Genomic DNA, 11,259 nt, shown 5'->3' with positions numbered 1-11,259 from the left:
GAAGGAGAGAACTTGGTCCAAGTTTCAAAATCTGGAATTCCTTGTTATTATCTTCGTGAGTGTTTATATAGTTGTCAAGAGAGTACTTCCACGCTATATATTCTTGTCATTGTCCTCATATGTGCCGACAAGGGAACTAAATCTAATAGCTGTTAGCTGCCCTTCCTTTCATGAAGTGACATGTGTTCAATATGTGTTCATAGGAGAGCATCTAGGAGATCAATTTTGACAACCTATTAATTGTCTTTCCATTCAATCGGTGCCACGTGCTAAGGAATATTCGCAGAAGAATGATCCTAGTGATGAGGAAGTTGTACTGCTCTTCACATGTTTTAAGCAAACCACGTGAAATGTAGACTGGATCTGAGAATGAGGGGATGAAGCTATTTCAGGGTGACCTTGAAAGTAGATGAAGTTGGGACGCGAGGTTGAGCCAGTGGCAGTGTAAGCGGCTGAGGCCGAGTCAGCTAGATAATGTCGATATCTAAAACTGAGATAGAGTCAAGGAGGATGTCGGCAGCTGAGGCCGAGCGAGAATGTGAGGATCTAAGAGTGAGATAGAATCGTGAAGGATGTCAACAACTAAGGTAGAGCCAGGAGGCTGGGATCTGAGACTGAGATAGATCGTCATGGAGCACATTGATAGCTGAGGTCTTGACTTCTTCGTATTTAATGATGATAGATGGAGTGTTCTCTTTTGTTTTCTCGTCTCCTCCTGTGTAGTGTCATTCTTGAGTCAGACGGGCAGTCCGAGCGGCTCGTTTTCCTGCCGATCGAAACAACCAACTGCGGCTTGTCCATTCATCCGACCGACCCATGATGTCCATTTATCTAACCGACCGGGTGATCCACTCGGCCATTCCTTTGCCGACCGGGATAACCAGACAACCACCTTTGGCCAAGGCTCTTTCCGTAAGCCCTGACGTTGATCGCCTTGACTTTAACCGATACTGTGTTAATTAACCCATGACAGGTGGGCTCCCCTTTATCGTCGCATCAATCTCAAATGTTTTCTTTGTGCCAAATACGAAGAGTAACATTTTGAACTTAGGACAACTCTTGGAAAAAGGATATGATATTCATCTAAAAGATAATATGTTTATGTTAAAAGATGATATTGGTTGCTTAATTGCTAAAGTACTTATGTCAAGAAATAGAATGTTCTTGCTTAATATTCAAAATGATGTTGTCAATTGTCTCAAACCTTGTTATAAAGACATCACTTAACTATGACATCTTCGATTTGGGCATCTCAATTTTGGAGGATTAGAATTGCTTTCAAAGAAGGAGATGGTAAGAGGACTATCCTGCATCAAACATCCTGATCAATTATATGAAGCATGTCTACGTGGGAAGCAATGTAGAAGAGGTTTTCTAAAGAAGTTAAGTTCAAGAGCTTAAAAGTCACTTGAACTTATACACATGGATGTTTGCGGCCCGATAAAACTAAGTTCACTTGGTAAGAGTAATTATTTTATTCTTTTCATAGATGACTTTTCTCGGAAAACTTGGATATACTTCTTGAAGCAAAAATCGGAGGTCTTCGGTATATTCAAGAAATTTAAAGCTAGCATAGAAAAGGAGAGCAGTCTCGAGATCAAAGCTATGTGTTCTGATCGAGAAGGAGAATTTACCTCAAAGGAGTTTCAAGAATTTTGTGAAGCCAACATAATACGACGACCTTTGACGGTTCTAAGATCCCCTCAACAAAATGGAGTGGCAAAAAAAAGAAGCGAACCATCTTTAACATGGCAAGGAGCATTCTCAAAAGCAAGGGCTACCAAAAGAAACTTTGGGCAGAAGCGGTTGCATGTGCAGTAGTATACTTATCCAACAAATCACTAACAAGGAGTGTATGTGGCAAGATACTACAGGAAGCATGGAGCAAAAGGAAACCTGAGATTTCTCATCTTAGAGTTTTTGAGAGTATAGCTCATGTTCATGTGCCTGATGAAGCAAGAAGCAAATCGGATGATAAAAGTAAGAAGTTTATTTTTATTGGCTATGATACTAACTCAAAAGGGTATAAGTTATACAATCCAGATACTGGGAAGATAATCATCAGCCGAGATGTCATATTTAATGAAGAAGAAGAATGGAATTGGAAATCTCAAAACATAGATTACAACTTCTTCCTGTAATTTGAAAAAGAAGATGTGAAACAACCAAGGGTGGAGCAAACAAGAGAGGAGCCTACTACTCCGCTAGTAACACCAACATCAAGTACTCAAGAAACTTCATCTACATCAACTTCAAGTGAAAGAGTATCACGTTTTAGAAGCTTACGGGACATTTATGAGGTAACCGAAAATCAAGAAATCTTACTTTATGTTGCCTCTTTGCCAATTGCGAGTCTATAGATTTTCAAGAAGCTATAAAGAGCAAAAAGTGAAAAGATGTGATGGATGAAGATGTCAAGTTGATCGAAAAGAAAGGTACATGGGAGTTAACTCCACTTCTTGAAGGGCATAAGACAACCAAGATTCGAGTTGATAATAAATTCTTCCATGATAGAAGAAAGCACATTGATATGCGCTATCACTATATCAGAGAGTGCATTATAATAAAGGAGGTGCAAGTGGAATATATAAAGTCTCAAGATCAAGTTGCCGATATTTTTACCAAGCCTCTCAAATTTGAAGACTTCATCAAGATGCGAAATTTACTTGGAGTTGCAAAATCAAGTTTAAGAGAGGGTGTTGAAATTAAATTTGATTTTGGATAAAAATAATAGTAAATTAATATAGAGTTAGTGGATGGAGATAGAATTTGATAAAGTGATAATTTTGATAAGAATAAGAGTTCGTGAAAATAAAATTTGATAAGGTGACAATCTTGATAAGGATAAGAGTTCGTGGAGATAGAATAAAGAAAAATAAAATTTAGATTCAATGTATCTGAGATTAGTGTTTATCCAATAAACTTATAAATATGTATTTTTTTTCAATGAATGAAATAAGTTGAATTCTTTTGTTTTACTCTCCTCTTCCAGGTAGAGTAGTTTTTTCCCTAATTTCTTTTATTTCTTCTTCAGTAATTCTTTTTCCAATAGGAAATGCCAAGTGTCTAAATGACTCTACAAGAAATATTTCTTGTCATCTTCAATTTATCCCAAACAGCATTCTTTTTGGGCCACGTCAAATTAAAATCACTTTTGATTTTTTGAACTAGAATACCTCAAGGCATGTCCCATGTTCCAATTGACCTCCTAATTAAAGTTTATCTTTGGAGCATTAGTTTTTTTCAGATTTGGTTTGTGTGTATGGAATCTTGATCAAGCTTCCAAATTCAAATTTGGTTCTTTTTTGGCCTAGACAACAATGAATTTTCCCAATTCAACGCATTGGCGTGGAATTTTGAAGAACACGATGCATATAAGGAAAAAATAGATTTATATATAGTAAAATATAGGAAATCTAAATGCGGTCTATTCAAACATTCTGATTTCGACTGATTTCAACCAATAGTTTCCTTCCGGTCAAATACTATACTGTAGATGATTAAGTCATCACTATACTGTGGATGATTAAGTCATCGATCAATAAACTAGCTGATGCATACTTCTCCTCAAAGGCCTTTGATGGAAAGGAAGAACGAACCTGAGAGACACTCAAAAAAAGAGAGATTAATTGGGGGATAAACTCCGTGGCTACTCTGATATTCAAGTTAAGATTTGAGTGAGTTGATATGCGAGAAGAAGAAAATGGAGACGAAGGAGAGAACTTGGTCTAGGGTTTCAAATTCTGGAATTCCTTGTTATTATCTTCGTGAGTGTCTATATAGTTGTCAAGAGAGTACTTCCATGCTATATATTCTTGTCATTGTCCTCATGTGAGCCGACAAGGGAACTAAATCTAATAGTTGTTAGCTGCCCTTCCTTTCATGAAGTGACATGTGTTCAATATGTGTTCATAGGAGAGCATCTAGGAGATCAATTTTGACAACGTATTAATTGTCTTTCCATTCAACCGGTGCCACGTGCTAAGGAATATTCGTAGAAGAATGATCCTAGCGATGAGGAGGTTGTACTGCTCTTCACATATTTTAAGCAAACCAAGTTAAATGTAGACTGGATCTGAGAATGAGGGGATGAAGCTATTTCAGAGTGACCTTGAAAGTAAATGAAGTTGGGATGCGAGGTTGAGCCAGTGGCAATGTAAACGATTGAGGCCGAGTCAACTAGATAATGTCAATATCTAAAATTGTGATAGAGTCAAGGAGGATGTCGACAGCTGAGGTCGAACCAGAATGTGAGGATCTAAGACTGAGATAGAATCACAGAGGATGTCAACAACTAAGATCGAGCCAAGAGACTGGGATCTGAGACTGAGATAGATTTTCATGGAGCACATTGATAGCTGAGATCGAACTAAGAGGCTAGGATCTGAGATTGAAATAGAGTCATGGAGGATATCATTATTTTAGGATAAGGCAGGATACAGAAATCTGAGATTGAGATAGAGTCATGGAGAATGTTGATAAGTGAGATCGAGCCAGGATGCATGGATATGAGACTAAGATAGAATTATGGAGGATGTTGACAACTGAGATATTGAGATTTGAGATTGACTATGTTAAACTGATATCTAATCAAACTCGAGATTTTGGGGATAAATATATGGGGCTAGTGGATTAGATCCGAGTTCACCCCAAGATGAGTCTGACTTCACGTATATTTCCATCTCAACTTGATTTTGATTGATAATTTAGCATGACTCCTGACCAGGAGACACATAGGGCTGAAGAAAACCACCGCATAGGATTAATTGTGTTTGACTAACTTTTGACTTACTCAAATGGTAAACATACGACCTTGGAATTCCCATTCTAATTCTCTTTTGCTTCTCATGTAACACTCAGCTGTTTCCCAATCTGTGAGCTTCGACCGACATGAATGTTTTGTTGCTATTGTGGTATTCGATAGATCGAACGTGAAGATTTGCATTAAGAGATCGACAGAAATGATGCTGATTCGTATAGAGAGATAGAATCACTCATACATTATTTTACCTTAAGTAATTAAAAACACGCATCGATAGCTTTCATTTGCATAATTCATGGAGCTCAAACAAATTAATTAAGCTATTAATTCTTGTGGCCACCCTTTTCACCGGACTCGAGGAGTTCCTCCAGCACCTTGTCGTCTAAGTATTCCAGCTCGATCACTTCCTTCTCCTCGCTCTGCCTTAGTGAAGACGAGCTGCTGGTGGCGCCGGAATGGACCTTGTCCGGGAAGTTGAGCACAGCCAGGGCGCCCCTCATGTCGTAGGCGGCCTTGTCGTAGGCGCGCGCCGCCTCCTCAGCGGTGTTGAAGGTGCCGAGCCAGACGCGGGCGCCGTTCTTGCTCGGGTCCCGGATCTCCGCCGCGTACTTGCCCCACGGCCGGCGCCGGACGCCGCGGTACTTGGTCTCCGCCGCCTCTTTGCTCTGCTCTCCTTCCGGGCGCCGCTCCATGGTCGGGATAACGAATTAACGCGCGAGCGAAGGATGGCGGCTTTGCGGAGCGATTTAAACTTGGTGGGATGTCACGGCATCGGGATCCGCTCCAAGGATTGCAACGAATGCTCGGATGGGCGCTGCGTGTCTGGCTGAGAAAATTGCAGGGGATCCTGGCCAGGTGATGAGAAGGTTTCTGTATTCGCCACGTGTTGCCTGTAGATGGGAGGGGAGTTTTGAGAAGGACAGCAAAATTGAAGTGAATTTGGGTTCGATGTATCTGGATTTTACATAGTCAGAGTGATGGCTTTTCGGAAGGTTCATTTTCTTTTATGCTCTGAGTTGGCAGTCGGTATCATCATCATCATCATCATCATCATCATCATCATTGCCACGTGTACGGTATCTGATACTGGCTGAGATTTGACCTAGTTCTCTTGGACACCAAGTAGCACTTCATGTAAGTCAAGTCGCAGTGTAACTCTAAACTCTACGTGGATTCTTACGCTACTTGCTCTTGTTTTCAGTTGAATGAAGTTTGAACAATACAAAGACAGTGTCAGTGGTAGTGACGGTGAAATGAGGAAGCATTGCATTAGACTTTAATAGGCAATGCAAGAGTAGGCGAACTTTGTTTAACAATATAAGCCATTGTATATATCCTTCTCCTTGTCCTTCTCTTTCTTTTTTTTTTTTTTTTTTGTTTATACTTTTCCTGAAAATTGACAGTTATGAAATCATTTTATTGTAGATAAATTTTCGACCATCAAAACTATAATATATTCCTATATAGAAATAAAGCATTAACATAATTTTGACCATGACCAACTAACATATTCAAATATTAATATTATTTCATGATTAATTCATTACTTTAAAGTTTTATAAATTATTTAGTATCTTATTTTATTTTCCTTCAAACAGAAGCACTTTGATTTTCTTTCAGAAACTAGCAATTTAAAGTCAAAGAACGCTTTCTCGATTGAAAAAAATCTAAATGGTGGGCAATGAGGGCGGCTTGGAAGTTTCTAGGACAATACTTAGAAATTAACGAGTCGGTCGATGTGTGTCAATTTTTTTTTTTTTTTGGTTTATCCGCACGTGCACAGACAGCGAAATTCAATTGGTAGATAATATATATTGGGAAGAAACAAAGCTATATGGTCTAATCATTTGAATGATCTTTGTTTGCAAATATCAAAAGTTTACCAAATTCAAAATTTATGAAGAGGAGTGACATTAAAATTAATAGTCATTAAGATCAGATTCATAATTAATTCTAATTAATAAGAGTTGCAATATAATTTAGACTCGCTGTTTCTATCTGAGATTGTCAATGAATGAGTCATCAGACAGTGGTCCTTTACGTTGACGAAGTCATTGAACATCAAGGGAAGGCTGGATTGATCGGAACGCCTACGAAGCCTGAGAGAAAGGGAGAGAGAGAGTGGAGGTCAGGGTACCCTGACTTAACCACTTCGACGCTCAAGTCAATTTCCTGCTAGGGAGGTAGAGAAGAAGAATAGAAGAGAAGATGTTGGTAGTTTTTACGTATGTGTGTGCGTATCTTTACCTGCAAAATTGAACTCCTTTTATATCACTCTTGAAGGAATGGAATGTTTTGATTAACAGGACATCATATTTGATAGAGAAAGTGTTACATCGTCAAATCAAAGAGTTGTATTACCCATGTCCTGTACTATAGAAGATCATATGGGCCGAGGTCACGTAATGTAGATCATGTTGTTCCACGTGTTATGACAACTCACGTGTTGTCTTACGTGCTATTGTGTTAACTCATGTGTTGTCCCACGTACTATTAACTAGTTGGGGTAGTTGGGCCAAAGGGAGAAATTTCGGATCGGCAGAACCGAGAGAGACTAGCAGGAGTGTCAGATTGGTAGGGCTGAAGGAGATGAGCAAGATCGGCGGAGCCGAGAGGAAATGAGCATGAGTGTTAGATCGACAGGGCTTCTCATCTTGAATAGGTTGAGTCGAATGGTGATTTTTTTTTTGTCTTGGGCAGAATCAGCCAAATGATGAAACTTCTTATCTCGGGCAAGCTGAGGCGAATGGTGAAGCTTCTTGTCTCGAGTAGACTAAGATGAATGCTGAAGCTTCTCTTCTTAGATGGGCTGAGCCGAATGATGAAACTTCCTATCTCGGGTAGACTAGGGTAAATGCTAACAAGGGCGTAGCCAGGGCTGGGCTTTACTGGGCTCTAGCCCAGTGCAGCCTAGCAATGCCTGGCAATTTTAGCCTTAACCTTGCTATGCTGGGCTGGGCTGGGCTTTACTGGGTTCAACATTTTTAGCCCAGGATTAGCCTCACCTAGTAAGCAATGCCCAGCAATTTTAGGCCTTAACCTTGCTATGCTGGGCTGGGCTTTACTAGGTTCAACATTTTTAGCCCAGGGTAATTGTTCAACCTGGCTACGCCATTGAATGCTAAGGTTCTCTTCTCGGATGGACTAAGCCGAATGGTGTTCCCTTTGACTTATCTTGACTTTGACCTTCATATCAACATGATTATTAAACTTCTTGGTATACATGGAACCCCCCTTCGTCGAAGAAATTGACACATGCCACCATCACACTGTCGACCTCCTCCCTCACCGTATCCCTCGCCGTTGCACCCTCCCGTCACTGCTGACGATGCCTCCACCTCCCCATGCCGACGGGATTACCCCTTTTTCTTCACCTAGCCATTGACCCCCTCCTTTTTTAGATCTCCTCGACACCGCCTTCGTCACATACCTCCTCGCTCTGTACCCACTGTCGGTCGATCTCCAGCCAAACGACAATGTAGCCTCCCGCACCTCCCCTTCCTCGCGATAAACACCACTTGTTCTCCCGTCCTCATGTCATCTTCGCCAGATCTCCACCTCGTCGCCACCTCTCAAAGCAATGTCACGCCCTTGCCAGAACTTCGCCTGTTGTTGTCCCTTCTTGGCACATGCCTTCTGTCACCACTACCTTTGGCCGCCGCTGGTTGCTCCTTTGTCCTCCTCACTTCCAATCGCTAGCTCCTCCAGTTCCCACTGTTGTCATCGACTCCGACATTGATCTCGCTGCCATCGGACCACGCCGCTTCCCCGGGCTAGATCTCATTGCAGCCTCCACCTCCTGTCGCTGCCATCTCCACCTCCTATCGCTGCCATTGCCACCTCTTATTGTTGCTGCCTCTAGGTCTCCTTAGTCGCAGCCTGCTTCCTGAAGGTCTAGGTCTCCCTATTATGTGTCGACTAGATTCACATGTCATCCTTCTCATCCATTGCATCTCCCTCAATTTCTTATGTTCCTAAGTTCATGCACAGTTAGATAGAAGACATCAAAACTGCAAGACCTAAGTTAACTTGATTGACCACATCAAAACTTACCCGAGGTACTTATACTTCCGAGCCCTTATATCTGCCTCCATGCTTCGCTTATGCTGCTAATCTGGCCTCTGTGCTCTCGCCACTACAATGCATCAATCTCGACCTGGCTCTCCATTCAGCCCACTCCTTTGTGTTATAAGAGGCGTTCGCTCTTACGGACAGAGGTACGCGCATACATGCACATACGCCTCGTCCTGCATTTCATTATTTGACTATTTATTTCCATTTATCCTCTACTAGAGATTGACATGAGCGTCGAAGTGGACAAGCCGGAGCACCCCTAGTATCTATTCTAACCCCTCCCTCACTCTTGTACTCCTCCAGGCATCTCCAGTCACCCAATTGTCCTTCTGGCTCTTCCAACAACAAGGATAACTCACCCTCTTCTTCAAAGACTACGCGATCTAGTCAACACAGAAGATACTGTCTATGGGAACGTACACCTGAGTTGAGACGTTAAGGTGGATGACACTGAAAAACTACTCACCATCACCATGATTCCCGAGGATTTTGACAAACACTTGGTTGCCATCGTGCAAGAGGAGGAAAAAGAAATTTCTTAGGCGTCATTTTCATTTGAACGTTGAGCTAGAAGCCAACGGGTAGTCACCCCAGCAAGATCCTTACTTTCCATATCCTCGGTTAGCACAAGATGTCTAACCAGGTTAAGTATTTTTCTCTCCCTTAGCAAGATCGAGTTATATTATTTTCTCTCCTTGACTCTATAGGCATTCAAGAGTCGGGGGATCAAGTTATTTATTCTCTCGGCTAGATGGATAATTCTCTCCCTCAGCGGGATCTAGTTATATTATTTTCTCTCCCTGACTTCGCTAGCATTCGGGAGTTAAGGAATCGAGTTATTCATTCTTTCGACAGGATCAAATTATTCTCTCTCAGCAAGATCAAGTTATATTATTTTGTCTCCCGACTTCATGAGCATTCAAAAGTCAAGGGATTAGGTTATTTATTCTCTCAACAGGATCATATGATTCTCTCCCCCAATGGGATCGAGTTATATTACTTTCTCTCCCTGACTCTGTGGGCGATTGCGAGTCATGGGATCGAATTATTCTCTCCCTTAGTAGAATCGAGCTCATCTTATTTCCCTGATCTCGCGGATATTTGGAATTTGAGGGATCGAGTCATTCTCTCAGTAGGATTGGGTTATTCTTTCCGTTAGTGAGATTGAATCTTATTCTTTTCTCTCCTTGACTCCACAAGCATTTGGGAGTCAAAGGATTAGGTTATTCCCTCCCTTGTGGGATTGATTCTTATTCTATTCTCTCCCTAACTCGCCAACATTCAAGAGTCGAGGGATCGAGTTATTATCTCTTTTAGTGGGATTGATTCTTATTCTATTCTCTTCGTCAGTGGAATTGAGTTTTATTATATTCTTTTCCTGATTCGGCAGATATTTGGGAGTCGAGGGATTAAGCTATTCTTTATATCAATGGAATCGAGCACTTATATCCCCTAGTCTTAGACCAACGGCGTCCATTAGAAATTATCCTTTTGAGGACCCACTCTCTTCCCAACTTAGATATAGTCAGGATTGAGCTTATATATGTTTGTAAGTCTAAACGGATCTGGAGGACTAGATGTTTAGCAGGTAAGTTGAGGTAAACTCCTGGCGAGAGTACAATAAGGTCGTGTCCCGACAAGGACAACCTTTAGGTGTTGATCGAAATAGAGAAACTGATGGTGATTTCTAAGTTGAGATCAGGACAGTCCTTACTGTCTTATTCATGCATTAATATATATCTATCTAACTCTATTTTGCAAAGCCACTTTTGTTATTTTCGTGCTAACTCTATTTTGCAGACAAAGCAAAGTTTCAGGTTTACCAATGTTCGATTGACCGAAGTGGAGGTTCAGTCAATCGATCAGGCCAGATTGGGATAAATCAGCACAAAGCTCATAAACTTGGTATCACAGCATGATCAGTTGACTGATATAATTAATCAGTTGATCAATCCATATTTGATAATCGTATAAGCCAAGAAAGGAAGTCATTTTTCGTAGACTAATTAGTGGGATCAGTCGATGATACAAACAAGGAAAGATAGTTAGGCCGGTTTGAATCACAGCAAACAAGGAAATGTGCTGGGTTTAATCGACGAATAGAGTATTTGGTCGACCAAACTTATTGGCCGACTGAACGATTTTTTAGTTGACCAAACCATGCCTATAAAAGAAGGCCTCGAGCTCCGAGCTAGATAGAACTTTAACCTCTAGTTCATTTTACATCTACCACAACTGTTCGTGCAAGTGTCGACACTTTTGCTGTGAGAAAATCTCCAACAACGGTGAGTAATCTTCTATTAGTGGTGTTGGCAACTTGTTTTTATCTTGCACTTATTCTTTAAAGATAGTAGGATTGTTACTATCATCATATCATTCTTGTACGATTTGATTTCTTCGGAAGAACTATATTAGTCTTAGCC

General features: G+C 40.9%; 1 protein-coding gene across 1 annotated transcript; it reads right to left on the bottom strand.

Annotated features, from left to right (window-relative positions):
* Positions 1-4,985: 4,985 nt before the first annotated feature.
* LOC122011669 (ethylene-responsive transcription factor ERF098-like) lies at positions 4,986-5,498 on the bottom strand. Its single transcript, XM_042568044.1, has one exon. The coding sequence runs from the start codon at positions 5,452-5,454 to the stop codon at positions 5,086-5,088; it is 369 nt and encodes a 122-aa protein (XP_042423978.1). The 5' UTR covers positions 5,455-5,498; the 3' UTR covers positions 4,986-5,085.
* Positions 5,499-11,259: the final 5,761 nt, after the last annotated feature.

This window comes from Zingiber officinale, chromosome 8A (assembly GCF_018446385.1).
Source record: "Zingiber officinale cultivar Zhangliang chromosome 8A, Zo_v1.1, whole genome shotgun sequence".
Taxonomy (NCBI): Eukaryota; Viridiplantae; Streptophyta; class Magnoliopsida; order Zingiberales; family Zingiberaceae; genus Zingiber; species Zingiber officinale.
The sequence above is the reverse complement of the archived record's forward strand: the minus strand, read 5'-3'. Positions and strand labels throughout refer to the sequence as shown.